The 21,034-nt window shown below is 51.0% G+C and overlaps 1 protein-coding gene across 1 annotated transcript; it reads right to left on the minus strand.

The window, feature by feature from the left end:
• Positions 1–203: 203 nt before the first annotated feature.
• On the minus strand, positions 204–20,280 carry LOC144719130 (protein C-ets-1-like). Its single transcript, XM_078594986.1, has 8 exons — positions 20,131–20,280; positions 16,585–16,704; positions 13,226–13,426; positions 12,746–12,829; positions 11,443–11,709; positions 10,007–10,501; positions 6,817–6,935; positions 204–4,867 (listed from the first exon to the last, which is right to left on the minus strand). The coding sequence occupies exons 1-8, from the start codon at positions 20,192–20,194 to the stop codon at positions 4,652–4,654; spliced, it is 1,566 nt and encodes a 521-aa protein (XP_078451112.1). The 5' UTR covers positions 20,195–20,280; the 3' UTR covers positions 204–4,651.
• Between the last annotated feature and the right edge of the window lie 754 nt (positions 20,281–21,034).

The following is a 21,034-nucleotide window of genomic DNA, read 5'->3' on the forward strand; positions in this document are numbered from 1 at the left end:
AACCAAGGCACCACGTGCCTCTTGATTGGCACGGCCACACAATTAACTTCTGACCGATTCCAATTTGCACGCTTTGTTGAGCGGCCCAATGGCAGGAGTCGAAATCACCCTGGAAGGCGAGGCGAGGAGGTGAAAGGCCTGGGCACATCTGCGGGCCACGATGTCAAACCATCAAACCAGCAAAAAACGATATCTAACATCGGTCCACTTCAGTGGTGCATTTATTGGATCGTATGCACGTATTCAGATAATGCATCACAGCTGTAGCACGGAACGGTTACACTTTATAACACTGCTGCATATAATACTGCATAAGAAGCACAATGTAACTCGATGCATGCCATTAGCGAGTATAGAACATTTCAGTATGTCTTAAGGCAAAATGGTTTTGAAAACCGAGTCGCTGGGCTATTTATTTATTTAAATCGTTGAGACCTCTTGTCAGTTAAGCCCGGGGTTGCAGCGTTTGCGGGAGTTATGGCGAAGCAATACCGGCGACTGATTGATTCAACTTTGTCCAGAAGCAGTATTGAATAGCAGGCTGCCGCAGAAATAAAGAGGAATTAAGAATTGCCGACATTTTTTTTGTTTTTCCGTCCGGGTGACTGAGCGGTGGGGCGAGCGGTTCCTTACGATGGGAAAGGTTGCGACTTCAAAGCCTGTTTGGGGCACCGACTCAGCCCATCATCCCTCTCGGTGGGGGGACGTTAATTAAATAGGTACCACTTTTTGTGGTAGTCACGGATCAAATTGCCCCTGCCATAGGCTCGTGGAATTTCCACCACTGGCACCACTGCACGGCTGCAACGCCTCAATGCAGAAAATCTGACTTAAATTGATGAAAATTCATAGATTTTTTTGTTTTTATTTTGTTACGTCCACAAAAGCATTTGAAATTGAGGCGTTTCAGTTGATTCACAATTCGTTTCTTTTGAGCTAGACCACCATATAGGTCAAATGAACCTTCTGACGGTACCCCAGGTGTCTATAGTTCCCCGGCTCTCGCACGATGTCCGCGATGCAGTAATTTTTAGTCTGTTGATTGTCGGCGATGCAGCAATTAACTCATCTCAACGTATAATTTTTCGACAACGGATTTTTTTATGCTAATGTTTGGCGTTTAGACATCGCAGAGTAGCACTGATTTAGGATTGATTGGTACCCCAGTCGCGGAGTTAAGTACACCGCTGGATTAAAAATAGTGTCCCAAAAATAAAATATTTAATTGCCTCGGCCAGTTTGTATTATTTGGTTAACCCGCTTTACCGCCATAAGGATCAAATGTCATTGCCATGTTTTAAACTATAACCCTCCAACGACCTGACAGAGCCAATCAAATAAAATTGTTCCGTGGGCAAAGATGCCAATGGATTTGAGTTTTTGAGCAAAATCAGAGGAGGAGGAATGTTGAAGAGCAATGACAGTGTTGACAATTTGGGTGGGAGGTTTATAGCATTTTTTAAAAATACCTACACAACCGAACCGAAAAGAACGCAATTACGAATTCATAATGTTGGTCGTGAAAGGCTCGTGATTAAGTTATTCACGTGTTTGTCTAATATTAATATGAAATTGTATACATTTGCAAATAAAGTACACATACGTTCACGTGCGTGGATTGACCAGACCCATGCATATATGTCAACGAAGCCCATTCAGGGCTGTAGCAAACACTTACTCCTACAATAACCATCACATCTATTGAACCAGTCATTATTTATTCTCATTATCGACATGCCATAACATTAAATTCTTTGGTCTTTTCCTGCGACCGCTGGGTAAAAACCAGCTGCAATTAAAAAATTCAGCACACAATAAAAAAAAATACTGTACATGCACGGCCATCAATACAATCTGGGCCAGTATAAAACATTGTAAAATATATATATTTTTTTGGTAAATGCTTTCCGCGATCTTATGTACAAATATATTTCGCAACAACAATAAAGGCCATGAGAAAAATTGCGTTGAAAAATCACTTGCGTTCATTTCATGTTCATAAAAGATCATCTGGGTTTGTTCGATTAAGGATTTTATCATTATTATTATTATTATTCGAACCAATGGTCTGTAGGAGTCCTGCTACAAACACACGCACACACCAGCTGCAGACCTGCCGCATGCAATCTACAGTAGTGCATCGCAGTAGTTTTTCTTCTTGGTAATGACGTCAGTACAACTCTGAACATTTCCACGACACTCGTATGTGTGTATGTATGTTGAACTTCTTTCGCACCGTACATAGCCAACCGTGCTAATTGGAGGTGTGGGGGAAGGACAACAAACTAAACACAAAAAGCAGTTCTGAAGAAATTATTTTTCCATTTAGTATAGCAGTGTAGTGTACAATAGTGTATCGTTGTGTATAGTTGTGTAAAGGGTCGTGTAGTGTTTAGCATAGTGTATAGTGTAGTCTGTAGTGTATAGTGTAGTGTATGTTAGCGTTTAGTGTAGTGTATGTATGTTGAACTTCTTTCATGGCATACGTAGCCAACCGTGCTAATTGGAGGCTAATAGGGACAACCCTCAAACTCCAGTCATTGGTAACCCTGCCACCATGTGTCTCTTCATCACTACCATATTCATGTTTTTTTTCCCACTCACTTGTGTTAAAATAATTACGCGTTCCCGATTATCATATTTTTCAGAAAACTCAGAAATAAATTCAGGCATAGACATGAAATTTCCCATCGATCGTAAAGTATGATGTAACAGGAAATGATGTCACCGTTTGTTGTCCTCCCCCTGCTCTAATTAGCACGGTTGGCTACATACGGTGAAAAAGAAGTTCAACATACATCCCTTCCGTAACTGGTGTCAACAGGGCATTGGGCGACATCACAACACGAAGACACAATAACTTATAAACACAAAGCAAAGGATTCGGAAAGCAGAATAAAAATCCAGAATTGTCCTTAAAAACCAAAATAATCCAAAATATATATTTTTTGGGAAATCCGAAACTCGTCCAGAAATGCTGCGCGTTTATCACGCCTGATTGCCGGTAATTGCGGAGGGAAAAAAGTCTGGCTGGAGGTGGTGGGGGAGGTTGTAATGCCTGTAGTTTGAGAAACGCTACTCGATAATGAATATCCATAGAGCAGACATAAGGAACCTACACAGCCCGCGACCTTCACATTACACGGCCCGTGGCCCTGCCACTTTGAAACAGCCCGCACTGCAAGCATCGTAGCCGCACGTCTCCTCATTTCGTACGGCCAACGTAGATGGGGAGCAACGACTAAAATTTCACATTCACGGTGGTCAAGTCGGACAACCGATTCGGAAGCAGCGGAGTCTATCGGCGTGATGGTCTCCTTCATATTTGTTGAAGGAGACATCACAGACGCACTGATCCGGGTACCACAGAAAATATTTTCCCACGTGACAACAACACTGCATTATCTAATAGGTAGCACGCTCAGCGTAAAGGTGAGCACCTCATTACTTTCCACGTCGTTATTTATTGGACGCGTTTGCCAACGTGTCGCCCCACGTTCGGCCGCTGGCAAGAACAATATTCCTTCCACGCCTGACCCAACAGGTGGAATCCTCGGCATCATAAATATGCCACAAGCTGTGTTGTGGAAATGAGCAATACGATGCCCCCCCCATCCCACCCTTAATAACCCACACACGTCCGCTCCATTGATTTCCATTGTAATTGTCACGTCACTGGAGGAGCAACCCCTCTAAATCACCGACTGCAACGTGGCACGGCTCGGCGTAGGTAGGTCCCTGCCACAGCAGAAATCACCGTTGTTGCTCTTACGACTCGAATAACGGCTGCCCTGTTTACATTTTTCACCGCACGATCCATCCAAAGGACATCAATCAAGGTGAAAGCAGGAGCAACAAAAAAAACCGGGGGGAGAGAAAGTTGAGATTTTAACAAAATTGGAAAGTTGGCAGTCGCATTGAGTTCCGATCTTTGGATTGTGTCGTTAAATCTGTTCCAGGTTTCAGCGTTCGTTTTTTAAAAATACTCTTAAACAAGTTGTGTTTGTCCGCCTAACGATTGAAACAAGATTCATTTATGTAGATCCTGGTAGGGGCATTTATCGCAAAGCGTCTATCAAAACGTGTCTAGAATTACACGGTAAACGAAACTGACGCTAACACCTAGCGGGTGACGAAGCGTGGAAATACAATTTTTTGAAAACACTACTCCATGGACCCAGCACTAGAGTCACTTGACGCCAGAGTAAGAACGTTGGGAGTGAGGAGTGTGGAGGGAGGATGGTGGATGGAGGGAGGAGAGCGGTAGAGTTCGGAGGAAGTGTGCGGAGGGAGCGAGGAAGAGTAGTGGGACACAGCGACACATTCGCAGGAGGGCTGAGAGCGGTGCTCGTGGAAAGTCTAAGCAGATCCATTTTATTTGTTTAATTATTTTCATTTCTTTTGTTCCCAAAATCAATGCGACATTTACATTCGCACATTAACTGTAAACGATTCCCTTTAAACTGTGTTACAAAAAGTAAAACGAGGCCACTGTTGAAATATCTTCCTTACCCCGAGCACCAACGTGTAGACACATCCCGAAGCTGCGCCCTCTTAACACTCCACTCCCTCCGTCGGCATTACGGAGTGGGGGGACGTAGAGACATCGTGGGGGGGAGGGGGGGGGTGCGGTGGGGCGCGTAGGGACGCCTCACTCGTCGCTGTCGGGAGTCACGTCCAGCATTGCGTGGAGCTCCTCGGGGCTGTAGCCCAGCAGGCTCTGCAGGTCGCACACGAAGCGGTAGACGTAGCGCTTGCCCGATGTCTTGTGCACGATGTTCTTGTCGTAGTAGTAGCGCAGGCCCCGACTCAGCTTCTCGTAGTTCATCTTGGGCTTGTTCTTCCGCTTGCCCCAGCGCCGCGCCACCTGCGTTTCACAACAACAACAACAACACGACGGACGCGGTGGTTTAAAAAAGAAAAGTTCACGTGCGAGGGGTGAAGAGGTGGAGGGGGGAGGGGGGGAAGGAGGAGGGGGAGGGAGGACGACAATGTATGTAGGTACGTATATTGAACTTCTTTCACACCGTATTTTGATCTTCTTTCACACAGTATGTAGCCAACCTTTGCTTATGGGAGGTGCGGGAGTTTTGTTAAGGGGTGTTCGATTCCGTTTCTTCGCTGGTGGGTCACACAGCTACCGTATGCGAAACGACGATTTGCATGGTAAGCTGCACTGCTCAAAATGAAATCCAGACCAACAGCCTGGACATTGAATGACTATTTAAAGGGAAGGACACGCGGAAAAAAACGCACCTCCGATTCACGTGGTCGGCTACATACGGTGCGAAAGAAGTTCAACATACATGCAAAAACAAGTTGACCATTTTCATCAATTATCATCGTCTCTGTCATCATCGACCTTAATCGATCCACTGCTGGCTGAGTCCTCCCCTAAGCCGTCGCCATCACCAACATCGTGTCCTGGCCAAGTTCACTTCGATTCGACGCCTCTCACTTGCGTACGCTCTCTAACACACACATCCCCCCACCCCCCCATCCTGTCCCCTCGGTGCGACTCCGAGCGTGCACCGGGGACTGTTGAGCACTCGTAACGGAATAAAGCGTCGCGTGCGACGCGTGGACACGTCGAGCACTGGCCCTTCTTGGCGCTCCCACAGGGATCCTGAAGAAGAGCCACCGCCCGGGAACGTCAGCCTGTGACGCGTCGCACCCGTTTGCTCGTCGGCGTTGAAGACGGGCACGTGCGCCACGCTTGTCGTTTGTTCCCCGACGCGTTCGTCCTTCCCCTACGTCCCTTATCTTGAGCTCAAGAGTAAGGCAACGTTTAAACGTCACAACAACTCGCAATATTTTGCGAGTAAGCGCATTTCACGCTGACAAGCCTCGTTTTGCTCGTGCGCTCCGCTCGCCAGAGGCTCTTGGCGAAATCGTTTGTCGTGCACCCACCCACCCACTCACCCCCACGCCCTCCCTCCTTGTTTGTCAAGCGATGCGCGGTCTCGCGTGTCGCAGGCGCACGTTTCGCTGCGATGGCGTTGACGCAGCGGGGAGCGTGAGTGCTATGGATGCCAAGGCACCCCGGGGTCAGCCGCTTCGTTGAGCCGTCGTTTGTGATAGCCAGGTCGCTTCTGACAAAGAGCTACGTAGCTCAAGAAGGCCTTAACTTGTAAAAAATAAATTACCCATAACACCTGGGGTTTGTCTTAAGGCTTCCTGCCAACCGAGGCGTCAATACTTCACATGGATCTCAATGTGCACCAGGCCCTGGCCACGAGCCTGCACCATCGATGAGTGGTTCATGGACGCTGCTGCTGCTGTTGTTGTTAAGGTGGTGGCAGAGAGATGGGTCACCTTGCGTCATTGTCATGCGCCAGTGTGGTTCACTCGACGTTCCCGTGAAGCTCTCTGCGCTCACGGGATTGTTTCGACAGACAGATTTCAAAATGGGTTCCTCAGTGTCAAATGTAGGTGGGGGGGTGAGGGGTGATTTGCCCCGAGCCCCGCACCCCTATCTTTCGAAGGCCCTGCCTGGATGTTTCAGGTAAAGGCCTTGAGCTGCAAGAAAGTGCAACGTCCAGGAGATTTGAAGCTCTGGGAGGGAACCAAGCCTCCACTCGGAGGGTGCACCAGCGACCCGTTGGCAAGCCTGTCAGTCTGTCTGGTTGGAGACCATCGCAGGCAAAGTGAACGGGCTTCACCGGCACGTGACACCTCCACCAGGTGACCGCGCCCATCCATCCAACTGCCAGGCAAGGGCATTCAATGGGCACCAGCGAGCACGAGGGGGAAAACTTCATGTCATCTTTGGAGTGTTTTTTTCATTTTTTGCCTCTTAAAAAATTCCCCCCTCACCTCGTCTGGATCGGAGAGCTTGAATTCCCAACCGTCGCCCGTCCAGCTGATGAAGGGCTGGCACGACTTGTCCGTCAGGAGCTCCAGGAGAAACTGCCACAGTTGGATCGGTCCACTGCCTGTTCGTCAGCGAGGAGACGCCAACGGAGGAGGGATGCAGAGGGAGGGTGGGGGGCAGGGCGGGAGGGAGGGAGGGGGGAGGGAGGGATGCAGAGGGAGGGAGGGGGGAGGGAGGGATGCAGAGGGAGGGAGGGTTGTAAAATTGAGACAACGTTTGGGAGTCATTCCGTGTTTAACACGACACCAACATTGGCACAAAAAAAAACGAACGTTGGAAGCAGATGTAACAATTTACAGCACATACAAACTTACAAGGGGTCCCGTAAACGAATTATGGCTTTCCTTAGCCAATCTTGCATCATGTGAAAGAGCACCATTCGATTTATGATTCCTCAGCAATGTTTAACATCGGTGACAGCAACTGTTAGGATGGAGTTGGCACGTGGCTGGTATCCACAACTACAGTGAGAGGTATAATGGATGTGGTGTGCTGGGTATAAAAACACTTTTTGTTGTTATTATTATTAACTTAAACCCTTTGTCAGTAACGCATCAGCAGCAGCAGCCATGGTCCATCCACTGCTGGATGGAGGCCTGCCAAAGCTGCAGCCTTAATGTTTATGGCTTTCTTTAGCGTTTAAAAAGTAGGCTCTTGCGAACAATATTATCTGTGAGAAAGGTTCTTTTGGGTTACAGCGCGTAAAAATGTGTCGTTAACCCATCACTACCCGACACAGCCAATTAGTAGGGTTTGCCGCGTGAACAAAACGTGCCAATCAGTGACCGCTTCAGCACACTGGAGTGTTGGAGAGTAAACCCACAGCATTTACAATGAGTATATGACATCGAGCTGGCGACACACAGCATTTTACAATTCGATTTAATGACGTTTTCGCTGGCGATTACGACCAGCGCGTGCTTGACTCAGCTGTGGTATCGCAAGGGTTCGCGCAGAGAGAGGGGAGGTCTGTGGTGACACACGACAATGGTATTTATAATCTATTATCCACGCACACAAAAGCCTTTGACGTCATTTCCGTTTTGGAGGACGACAAAAGGGCGGCTTGCGTGATGCTACGTTTCCTCCGCGCGGGAGTTCTCGTCGTTTTTTTTTTAAACGGAATCGCATCACCGATGCGAAAAGAAGAAAAAACGATTTACGATAAAATGGTCCCACTGCGATCGTTTACGACCGAAAATTGTGGTACATTCTGACGAAAAGCTGCTTTATATGTATACCAAGAGCATGACTCATGCAGGACTGAAATATCAGATGGAATTTATGGGTTGTTATGTAAACGAGAGATTTAAATGTAGTGTTTGTGAAATTCGAACATTTTTCGCGAGTTTTTTTATATCAACGATATGAAATTTTATGAATGACTGTCGTTTGTGTGTGTGTGTGAGACAAAGGCGGCCAGGCATGGTCCTGGCCATACCCCCTCCCCCCTCCCCCCTCCCACCCCACCTCGTATGCAGTGCCGACCTCAGGAGCTCGCTACGCACTTGCCCCAGAATCCTCTTAAAGGCTATATGGGGCAACCTTTGCCTTTGCTTTTTGTCTGTGTATGCGTAGGAGTGTACAATTTAATTCCTGAGCACACTCGACATCGATGGCACGTGGTATTTCAACTCACCCTGGGACACTCCTAGGTCGACTCGGCCTTAAATCTGCATCCATCATGCGCGCCGTGCGAACGTCAGCGTCGGGGAGACAACCATCCCCTGCCCCTCGGCCCCCCCTCCCCCCCACGTGGTCTCAAATCTACAGTGGCGAAGTGGCGTGCGTGACCCGACTGGCCAGCAAGAACGGAGCCGTAGCTCGGACGCAGTCGCCCACGCGGGGCAACGGTGCCACCACCCTCGCTGTGGCACTGTCACAGTCGATGCCCCTCGTGACAGCGCTGGTCATATGCAAGTACCCAGATGGCCCGCCTGCCTGCCCACCTGCCCACCCGCCCGCCCGCACAATCGCACACCCGTGCATCCGGCCCGCACGATCGTGCACCCGTGTATCCAGCCCGCCCACACCAACGCGCACCTATGTATCCAGCCCGCCCACACCAACGCGCACCTGAGTATCCAGCCCGCCCACACCAATGCGCACCTGTGGATCCAGCCCGCCCACACCAACGCGCACCCGTGTATCCAGCCCGCCCACACCAACGCGCACCTGTGTATCCAGCCCGCCCACACTAACGCGCACCTGTGTATCCAGCCCGCCCACACCAACGCGCACCTGTGTATCCAGCCCGCCCACACCAACGCGTACCTGTGTATCCAGCCCGCCCACACCAACGCGCACCTGTGTATCCAGCCCGCCCACACCAACGCGCACCTGTGTATCCAGCCCGCCCAAACCAACGCGCACCTGTGTATCCAGCCCGCCCACACCAACGCGCACCTGTGTATCCAGCCCGCCCACACCAACGCGCACCTGTGTATCCAGCCCGCCCACACCAACGCGCACCTGTGTATCCAGCCCGCCCACACCAACGCGCACCTGTGTATCCAGCCCGCCCACACCAACGCGCACCTGTGTATCCAGCCCGCCCACACCAACGCGCACCTGTGTATCCAGCCCGCCCACACCAACGCGCACCTGTGTATCCAGCCCGCCCACACCAACGCGCACCTGTGTATCCAGCCCGCCCACACCAACGCGCACCTGTGTATCCAGCCCGCCCACACCAACGCGCACCTGTGTATCCAGCCCGCCCACACCAACGCGCACCTGTGTATCCAGCCCGCCCACACCAACGCGCACCTGTGTATCCAGCCCGCCCACACCAACGCGCACCTGTGTATCCAGCCCGCCCACACCAACGCGCACCTGTGTATCCAGCCCGCCCACACCAACGCGCACCTGTGTATCCAGCCCGCCCACACCAACGCGCACCTGTGTATCCAGCCCGCCCACACCAACGCGCACCTGTGTATCCAGCCCGCCCACACCAACGTGCACCTGTGTATCCAGCCCGCCCACACCAACGCGCACCTGTGTATCCAGCCCGCCCACACCAACGCGCACCTGTGTATCCAGCCCGCCCACACCAACGCGCACCTGTGTATCCAGCCCGCCCACACCAACGTGCACCTGTGTATCCAGCCCGCCCACACCAACGCGCACCTGTGTATCCAGCTAAGATAGCGGCAGGAATGACCGGCTTGCCCTCGTTCAGCTCGCTCCTCTCGCTCATGTACTCCTTGAAGGTCCCCTTTGGCCGTTGCGCCGGCAGTGCCAGCGGCATCAGGCACTCGTCCTGCTTCCGTGCCAGCGCTACCAGGAAGTCCTCGGGCTCCCTCGCCGCGGCGACGGCGTTCACGTTGCCGGCATTGCTGCCGTAGGCCCCGACGCGTCGCTCGTGTCCCCCGACCGCTGCGAGGGCCGCGCGGGGGCCCTGCTGCCTGTCCCCCCGCCGGGCGGTGTGCGCAGCCGCTGGGAAGACGGGCCCCCCCCGGTAGTCATCCGCCTCGAAGCTGTTGTACGACGGCACTCGCTGCAGGCCGTCGAACGAGGACGGCCGAGCCCAGGGAGAGGGCGGCTGCGGCGGCTGCGGCGGCATCAGCAGCGCTGCACCCTCGTAGCTGTCGGTGCTGTCGAACGAGTCCTGGGCGAACATCGCTGCGGTGCGGTAGGGAACGGGCGAAACGTGCCATGATCAGGGATGCCCAGAGTTGGCACGAGCTAGCGGGTGGGGGGAGGGGTGGGGCGGGCAAAAGGGCAACTTGCCCCAAGCCTCCACGCCACCCCGACCTCCACAGCAGTTCTGCGAGTGGGTGGTGGAATACGAGGGCCCCACGTTGCTTCTGGCTCGAGGCCTTCCAGGAACCTTTGGGTGGCCCTGGCTCTGATCGATCGTCTCCCACCACCTGGCTGGCTCTGGGTCTTCCGACCTCCCCAAATAGTTTATTTCCTATTCGGTGTCCCACTGCACTGCCCGCCCTCTCATCAGCACTGAGCTTCATTTTTATTGAATCACATCTCTTTTACATGACAGCAGTTGATCAACTATACATGTACCGCTGTTGGCCGATCCCAGTTGATCGAAGCATTTCCCAAAATTTGGGAGACACAAACCAAAGGGCGATTTTCGATTACGCAAACTATAAATTGCCCTGTCAGCAACCGTCAGCGGCTTCTGGGGACCAAGAGTCACAGAATACACGCGCGAGCGTCATTTTTTTCCCCCAACTTGTTATTTACAATTCTCAAAGAGACTAATAATTTTAAATAAACAAAGCATCAATGGGTTTAAAATTAAATTAGTAGGTAAGGTCCACTAAGCTGTATAGCTCTTTTCCAGAAGCGACCTGGCCACAAATGATGGCCCAGTGAAGGGGCTTATCATATGGAAATATTTAGCCGCCAAATACTCTAAATGCGCGTCGATTCTAAATGTGGAGAGAAAAACCGGAGGCACCCGGAGAAAAATCAACGCGACCACAAAGAGAGGGAGAGACATGCAAACTCTAGCTATACAGCAGGCGTCATGGTCGGAATCTAACCCACGACCTCCTGTATACCGGGCGAGGTAGTTAACATCTCCACATGGCAGAACTCACCGTGTCCGTTATGAGACAAGCACAAGCTCTCCGGCGCCAGGACTTCTTGCTTGACCCGCTGGTAGCTGGGCATGAGGCCTGCCGCGCCCACGTGAGCCTCGCTCGCAGCCACGGGCGGCGGCTGGAAGACACCGCCCCCCTCGTATTTGACGCCGAGCAGCTCCTCCGACGTGACGTTGTGCAGCGTCTGCAGTGACTCGGAGATGAAGCCCGCGTCCGCGTAGTCGGAGGGCGGCACGCACTGCGCCGGCTCCGGGTGGTGGCAACCTGGGACACAGCGAGCGGTGGGGGACAGCAGCAGCAGCAGCAGCAGGGCTTCATTTCAGCCGGGACAGTCCAGAAACGGGAATTGCTTTGGCACATAACACCCATGTCGTCTAGATTTGTAAAACACGTTCATGGGATTATGGTAATTTTTACTCTAGTGGTAGTGCCTTGTGCCGACAACAGCAGTGGGGGCAGCAGCAGGGTGCATGGTGGCGAGATGTTAACTACCTCGCCTTGTGTATGTGATTTCGTGGGTTCGGTCCCGAACCCTGACGCCTGCCGTATATTTGGAGTTTGCGTGCTTCTCTCCCCGTGGTCACGTGGATTTTTTCTCCGGGGCCTCCGGGTTTTTCCTCTCCATATTTAGAAATGTGCGTTTAAGAGTATGTGGCTGCTATACATTTACACGTGATGATAAGCCACTTCGTGGAGTTATCTTTTGTGGCCAGGTCGATTCTGAAAAAATTCTATATCGCTCAGTGGGCCTTACATGAAAAAATAAAAAAATAGTTTAGTTGTCATAGTTTTAGTGGCAGCAAGGCTTAATTTTTGCAGGAATAGTCCGGAAACTGGAATTGTTTTGGCACGTTTCACAAAACACGATTATGGGATGATGGGAATTAATACTCTCATGATAGTGCCTGAGGCCGATATTCCCTGCTCAAAGTCAGCCTAGTAGCAGCAGTCCATAAAATACCGAGCAAAAAATTAAGCCCCAACTACGATCTACAACAAGCACGCGCTGTTGTCCGGTCATCTGTAAGACATTGCAGACCATGGTGCTGATGATGGTGCTGATGTTGGTGCTTGATAATATCTAATTAATGCATCGATTGGTGATGGTGGCAATTGCGGTGTTTTTTGTGACGATGGTGCGGGGGGGTGATGAATTTCATGAGGATTACAATTGTGGTGGTGGCGTTTGATAACAAATGATCGGTGATGATGGCAGCAGTGGTGTTGGTGATGATGGTGATGACGGTACAAATAATAACGGAGCTGATGATGATTTTATTTTGTGAGTGACAGCACTGACCGACTGAGTAGTCCACATAGTATGCAGTGTTTGCTACTGCAGAGCTGTCCTCCGTACGGAAATGCCTGCTGTCTTCTTGGCACTCTGGCAGAGGTAGAAAGAAACCACCAGACCCCGAAAACTAAATATTTCACATCATATTTTCACACCGACTTTCTCACACAATCGGCAAATTATTATTATTATTTTCACGACGGAAATGCAAAAATATGAACCATAAAAACGGTCGTGCCAGCATCATTATCAGGCTCAAGAGAAATGCCCACCATGGATCAAGAGCAATGAGAGAAATTACAACGGCTCGGGGAGGCCTTCATCCAGCAGTGGATTGATGACGCTGCTGATGATGGTGAAGGGGAAACAACCCTCAAAGGGCCACTCCACAAGTTTGGTGCTTTGAACGTCAAAGTTGACAGAACTCACGGCGAGGGGGACAGTTGCTGTGGGGAGGGAGGGGGTTGGAGGGGAGAGAGAGCTCACCTCTCAGCAGGAGCTCCAGGTGTTCCCACAGGATGTCTCCCACGTAGTCGGGAGCCAGACGCAGGAAGCGCTCTTTGCCCAACGAGCAGAGGGCTCGGCCGCTCAGGGCCAGCCGAGACACGTCGAGGCCCTCCAGGCTGAACTCCGTCGCGGCCCACAAGAGCCACTGGGACACCTGCCCGGCCGTCCAGACGGTGGGGTCTGTTCGAGAGACGAGAGAGAGGGAGTGGCCGTTTCAGTGAGAAAGCTATCAAATGTACGGATGGTACAATTGTGTGTGTGTGTGTTGAACTTCTTTCACGTCGTCCTTAGCCCACCGTGCTATATCGGAGACGCAGGGGGAGGACACCAAACTAAACAATTGCACCGAGGTCCACTCCATGGAGATTGGGGTTGAGAACAGGGGTTCCCCATGACATTTAGATGATTTGGTTGCTATACATGTCCACATGATAGGCCACTTTGTTGAGCTATAATTTATGGCCAAGTCGCTTCTGAAAAATAAGTTAATGCCTCAGTGGGCTATCCCTGGTAACATAAAAATAGTTTAGTTAAAATTTCATATTTTTTACGGCTTTATTTATTTGAAAAAATATATGCTTTGCACTCCGATCATGTTTGTGTATTGATTGCTGCTGTTGTTGTAACGCCCTGACCCACCCCAGTTAGACATCTCTAAAACAGAGCTTTATAGTTAATCGGATTCCTGTGGTATAAATAAATATTCCGATTAATATCCTGACAGCAGAGGCCATGCCGACCTCGCTAAGCCACTGAGGCCGCTACGCTCGGCCCACCGTGGGCTTTGGTCATTGACTTGGAGTTCACCGACTCACGTCCCTCCACCGCCTCCCAGCGAGTTGATAGCCGTCGTCACAATTTGGGATTGCACTCCAATTGATTTGTTAACCGGCTAATTGGCTGCTCAGCACAGGAGGCGAGCAGCTCGCAAATCAGAGTTCGAATCCCGGGTGAGGGTTTGACCAAACGGCATCATCCCTATAAGGGTCAATAAAATTACGTACCACTTTGCGGGGGGATATCAACAGTGGTTGCCCCTACGGACAGACTCGGACCTCGCCATAGGAATAGAGAATTTCCACCACTGGCAAAGGGCTGTTAGCGATAGATGAGCACCATCGCGACGCGCACCCGAGCATGCAATCATTTTGCTCATTCAAGAAATCTAACTGCACCTTACATTCCAGATGACGTGGCCCACATAATCCTGTTTTCAAAACGAAACCAAAACACCCGCACACAATTTCACCGCGTCGCAACATTCAAGTTGGGAAGACAACCGGCACCGGTGTTGCACCGGTGTGGGAAATCGATTCACTCCACTGTGCCCGGGAACGTCATCTAATCCGATGGAGACGGGGGGGGGGGTGTGCGCACCGGCAGGATGTGTGGGCTCTGTATGTGTGCGCGAGGTGACCAGTGGGGAGAGTTGCATGGTGGGGGGAAAAGAAAAATAATCCTTGCTGCTGCTGCGCGTGATATGCATCGCCAATTTTTAATTGCTCAACCTAACGCGGTGACGTGACGGTACACTCGGTACGTATAGATGTCCTGTGTATCTCTGTGACTGTGTATCTCTGTGACTGTCTATCTCTGTGACTGTGTATCTCTGTGACTGTGTGTCTCTGTGACTGTGTATCTCTGTGACTGTGCGCGTGTGTGCGGGGAGCGGTAGCGTAGCAGTTCAGCAAGCTGTGCTACGAACCAGGCGGTTACAAGTTCGATCTCTGCTCACGGCCAACAATGCCAGTGACGATGATTTGAACTGGTCCTGAGCCTCCTGTAGATCGACTCAGCCTTAAATCAGGACCTGGTGTGGTCTATAATCATCGCTGCTGGGGAGACAAAGGCGGCCGGGCGTGGTGCTGGCCACCCACTCCCTCGTGTGCCGTGCCAGCCTTCAGAGGTGCTCGCTAACAGATTTTGCCCCAACAGTCTGTTTAGGCTATACGGGGGATCTTTGTCTTCGTCTTCGTGCAGGGAGCTGTTGCATAGCGGTTAGCACGCTGCACTTCGAACCTGGTGACATAGGTTCGATTCCCGCTCATGGCCGACACCAGTGACGATTATTTAAACCATGCCTGGGCCTGCCCGAGGTCAACTAGGGTAGGGTGTGTAAACATCGCCACTGGGAAGACAAAGGTGGTTGAGTGTGGTGCTAGCCACTCACCCCCTTGTGTACTGTGCCGGCCTTCATAGGCACAGAATACCAAGCGGCCAGCAATAAACATGATGTGTTGGTGACGAAATATTTAATGGATGAATGTTTACATGTTACACAGAAAGTCCCGTGTAGCCAGTCACCCAGCTAGTTTGCAAATGGACATCCGTGCTGCATCAGCACAGAGCGGGAACAACAACATCAAAGCGATGATGATGAGCATGATGATGATGATGATGATCATGATGATGATCATGATGATGATCATGATGATGATCATGATCATCATCATGATGATGATCATGATGATGATCATGATGATGATCACACACCACCCACCAGCAGTGATCGTGGCCTGGAACAGACCATGTATCTCCCTTGCTCACCCACAATACCTCGCCGATCTAGTCAAAGAGTGGGACGTGGTAAGTTTGTTTTACTGATAAATGTTCCGACGGATATGGCATTGAAACCCCCGGTAAAAAAAAACATTATCTGGCACGTGTTGTAACGGGTACTGCACGATCAGACCGTCTCCGTCCAGTGCTCGTTCGGTTGCCGAACGAATACATTGTAAGGTCACACTTATTAGCAGAGGTGGGACAAAGTCATTGTTATGCAAGTCCAAGTCGAGTCGCAAGTCATCAAATTCATGACTCGAGTCTGACTCGAGTCCAAGTCACATGACTCGAGTCCACATCTCATAGGTGGGACAAAGTCATTGTTATGCAAGTCCAAGTCGAGTCGCAAGTCATCAAATTCATGACTCGAGTCTGACTCGAGTCCAAGTCACATGACTCGAGTCCACACCTCTGCTTATTAGACACGACGTGCTTGCCACAAATGAACCACAATGCCTTGCTGATCTCGTCAAAGAGCATACACCATCACGCGAACTCCGGTCACCCTTGCAACGGCTTTTGGCTAACCACTAACAAAGACGGTCACTGCATCGCCAGCTTTCAGATGCGCTTCTGCGGCCGTCTGGAACGCTCTTCCTTCCGATATTAGGAAGCCACCGGAGCTATGCACTTTTAAATCATCTACATTGAAAACTAATTTCTTTCGAACTGCTTGTTCGTGTGTTTAGTTTGTTATCCATCTCCACGCACCTCTACGTATGGTGGGAAAGGAGTTCTCCGTATGCACACACGTACGCACGCACACACACACGTACCCCTCGGGATGAAGAGGCGTAGGCGCTCCTTGGTGAAGCCGCTGAACGTGTCCCTCAGCGCCTGGGACATCACCGCTTTGCTGCCCGGCGTCAGCAGCGGCACCTCCACGCCATCGAGCTCTGCCCCGCAAGAACAACGACGCACGGAGGGATGTGAAGAGCAAAGGAAAACAACGACGCCTTCACTAACTACTTGCTATTTATAATCTTAGCAGGCAAGGCCCACTGAGCTATGTAGCTCTTCTTCAGAAGCGACTTGGCTATCACAAACGATAGCTCAACTAAGTGGCTCATCACGTGGAAATGTATAGCAGCCGCCATATACTCTAAATGCACATTGATTCTGAGTGTGGAGGGAACAACCGGAGGATGCGGGAAAAAACATCCACGTGACTACGGGGAGAGAGATGCATGCAAACTCTAAAACATACAGACGTCAGGGTCGAGATCGAACCCACGACCTCCTGTATACCAGGCTGCTATGAATTTCAACATGATAAGGGGCCGTCCATAAATGACGTCACGCGATTTTGGACGATTTTCACCCCCCCCTCCCCCTCGTGACACGGTGACACAAAAAGTCAGACCCCCCCGTCAAATATGACGTCACAAAGCTCTGCCCCCCCCGCCCCCCCAAAAAATAAAACATGCTTCAAATATATTTAAACTATTGTCATTGGAGTGCGTATTTAATGTGGCGCTGCACTCTTGATGTTGAAGGAGAAAACATGTATTAAAAAGTATATTTCATTAAGTAGAACGTGTAGTCTATATTTATTTAAAGTTGCGCATTTTGATGTGACGTCACATTTCTCACACACCCCCCCTCGTCACACATCGTCACAAATGTCTGACCCCCCCCCCCCCCCCAGGTGCGTGATGTCATTTATGGACGGCCCCTAAGCCATCTCGTTGAGCTATCGTTTGTGACCAGGTCGCTTCTGAAAAAGACCTCTACATAGCTCAGTGGACCTTGCCTACTGAAATAAAAAAAATAGTTTATCGTTTTTTTTATAGTTTATGTAAAGTATTACATCTTGCAAAGGGACACGTGTAGAATAGTCCTTAAGGGCCCCGAGTAATGACCACGGCTTGATTATGACCTAAAATAATCAAGCATCATCAAGGAGTCATCAAGCGTTTAGAAACATGCATTTAGATTATTTAAATCATTTTTCTGCTCTAAATTCCCATGCGATAAGCCACTTTGTTGAGCTATCATTTGTGGCCACGTTGCTTCTGAAAAATAAGGTAATAGCTCAGTGGCCTTTACCTGGTAAGCTAAAACTAGTTTCGTTTTATTGGTAAATGTTTTAAGTGATTTGTTCACCTCTCCTGTACTTTGCACTCATGTTTTTGTAAAATGTTGCGGAACATTTCGACCCGCTTCTACTGGACATGTGACAAAAAGCGCTTTATAGCTCATCGAATTCCTCCAGTATAATAAATACATATTCTGATTCTGATGAAGACCTTGTAGTGGTACCAACCCATTCAATTACGCAGGAAGACCCCACGTTTCGTGTTGTGGAGCAAGTGCTGTAAGCGAGCACCTGCTAAGTCCGGTGTGGCAGACAAAGGGGGGAATGGTGTGGCCAGCACCTCTCATGGCCACCTTTATCTCCCCGGTGCTGATGGTTTCCCACTGTATCAGGAGGGTGGAATAGGTGGTAGTGGTGGTGGTAGTTTGTGCACCACTGCACTGAAAATCCTGGCAATGCGAGTTGAATTCCTGGCCAGGCACCATGCATTTTATTTTTGCTTGTGTTCAGTTTCTTGTCCTTCCCCCGCACCTCCGATTAGCACGGTTGGCTACGTCCGGTGCGAAAGAAGTTCAACACACATTCACACAGTACATAAACATCAATGTGGGACGTGGTATCTCGAATCTGCGTTTGGTGCCTTTGCCAGGTCTACCAAGGACACACACCACACACACACAGAGTATAAGACCAAGCAATTGCAACAACCGAGTCCAATTACCATTCATTGGCTTGAACAGCCTCGTCCAAAGTCCGCGAGCAGGCACAGGTGCGGTAATGAGTTTCCCACATCGGCGCCCGCCAGCTTGGGTCATTTTGAGAGCAATCGCTACCTGGTTCGGGGTTTCACTTCCTATTTCATTTCATTCGTGTAAACTTCGATTTTTTATTAGATTTTTTAAAGATTTTTTAACGACCTTGTTGTGTTCACGTACGGGCGATGCTGGTCCTGCTACCGTTGGCTTCTTTTAAAGTCTCGAATGTGCTGTTGCGGAGCCCCCCCCCCACCTCCCAGGGTCTCCCTCGCAGCGAGAGACTTCAGCACGACCAAGGCCCCTCCACTTCGGGGGGTTGCCTCGACTCTCGACAATCTCTCTTTCTCTACAGAACTGCCACCCCCCCCACCACCACCAACACTGTCACGTTACGACAACAACGCTACACACGGACCGCTGCGAGCACACGCAAGAGAGTTGACGGCTTTGCGCAGCATTCAGAGTGGTTCGGTTAGGAGATCATTGATGGAAGCGCGCACATTGATTCGTGTTCCGCCTCCACACTTCGCCATGCCTATATTAGCCCGGCAGTCGCATACACGCACACACAGAGAGAGACCCCTAGGGCAGCCTCCCCCCTCGCATCCCCAACGCTCTCCACGTTACCCATTACTCTCCGGTAAAACACGCGCCTCCTCCCCCTCCTGCTCCATCTCTCTCTCTCGGTCTCTCAACACGCGTTCGCCATTCATTAATCGAGCACATCACTGACTGAAACGCGTGTACGCATGGCGTCAGAGACACCCCACGTCGTAAGGTGACGAGGATGATGATGATGGAGGCCAAACATTCGGCCTTTAAACCGAAGCGCAGTCGGCGCTACCAGCGGAACGCGACTCCAGGACACAGTTTAACAATCCCCAACAATCCCCTCTCCCCCTCTCTCTCTCTCTCACACAGACACACACGTCCCAGAGAAGCACAACACAAACACGGAGAAGGAACAGGCCGTTCCAAGAATGCGCAAACGCGGCCGCAAATGTACAGAGAATGGCGAGGGGTGAACGAGCAGGGTGGGGGGGGGTGTGTAAAGCGACTGTAAACCATAGCCCGAGTGAAATAACACTGCGTATCCCAACGTTGGATCGTTCATGATGATGATGACGGTGGTGGGTCGTTTGACCATACTTCACCACGTTGCGCGAAGTGTGTGTGTGTGGGGGGGTGTAACCCATGCTAGGTTCAGCTGGCCTGGATTATACACTCGAACCGGGCTACACACACACGCGCACGCGTTCACGTTCGAACAAACTCCACACAGCGAGTGGCCGAGAGGGCTCCAAAGGCAGTGAACATGGGCAGGTGGGGGGGCGACAGCGACGTTGGCTGGAGGCGCCCTCAACAATCGTACGACAAACACCCGGTAGCTGTACAATGTTTATCCAGAACGAGAGCGAGCGACGAGAGAGGGAGATGGAGAGAGGTATGGGGGGAGGGGGCAGACAAGTTAAAGAGCCGCTCTCTCTTCTCGCGTCGCGGGGATGGCGGGCGCTGAGATTGGTTCTCACCTGACGGCCTCTCGCTCTTGATCACCTTGACTCTGATGTCGCACGGAGCTTTGAGCCACGCCATGGATGTTGCGACCGCAACGGAGGACGTCCTCGCAAATGTTATTGGGGGTAGCGGGGTGGGGTGTGTAGGAGGTGGGGGGAGTTAAGGGGAGTACGGAGAAGCGAGGAGGCGGGAGGGATACGGAACGCGTGTGAGAATGCGTAAGGATGGGTGTGTGTGTGTTGGATGGGTGAGTGGGTGGGTGAGTAGGTGTGTTGGGTGGGTGAGTGTGTTGGATGAGTGTGTGGGTGAGTAAGTGTGTGAGTAAGTGTGTAGGTGGGAGAGTGTGTTGGATGAGTGTGTGGGTGAGTAAGTGTGTGGGTGGGTGAGTGTGTGTGTGTTGGGTGGGTGGCTGAATGAGTGTGTGTGTTGAATGGGTGGGTGAATGTGTGTGTGTGTTGGATGGGTGTGTGGGTGCTTGAGTAAGTGTGTTGGGTGGGTGGCTGAATGAGTGTGTGTGTTGAATGGGTGGGTGAATGTGTGTGTGTGTTGGATGGGTGTGTGGGTGGGTCAGTAAGTGTGTTGGGTGGGTGCGTAAGTGTGTTGGGTGGGCGAGTGTGTTGGATGAGTGTGTGGGTGAGTAAGTGTGTAGGTGGGTGAGTGTGTTGGATGAGTGTGTGGGTGAGTAAGTGTGTGGGTGGGTGAGTGTGTGTGTGTTGGGTGGGTGGCTGAATGAGTGTGTGTGTTGAATGGGTGGGTGAATGTGTGTGTGTGTGTTGGATGGGTGTGTGGGTGGGTGAGTAAGTGTGTTGGGTGGGTGAGTGTGTGTTGGGTGGGTGAGTGTGTTGGATGAGTGTGTGGGTGAGTAGGTGTGTAGGTGGGTGAGTGTGTTGGATGAGTGTGTGGGTAAGTAAGTGTGTG

This window comes from Lampetra planeri, chromosome 5 (genome assembly GCF_965212315.1).
Source record: "Lampetra planeri chromosome 5, kcLamPlan1.2.h2, whole genome shotgun sequence".
Classification (NCBI taxonomy): Eukaryota; Metazoa; Chordata; class Hyperoartia; order Petromyzontiformes; family Petromyzontidae; genus Lampetra; species Lampetra planeri.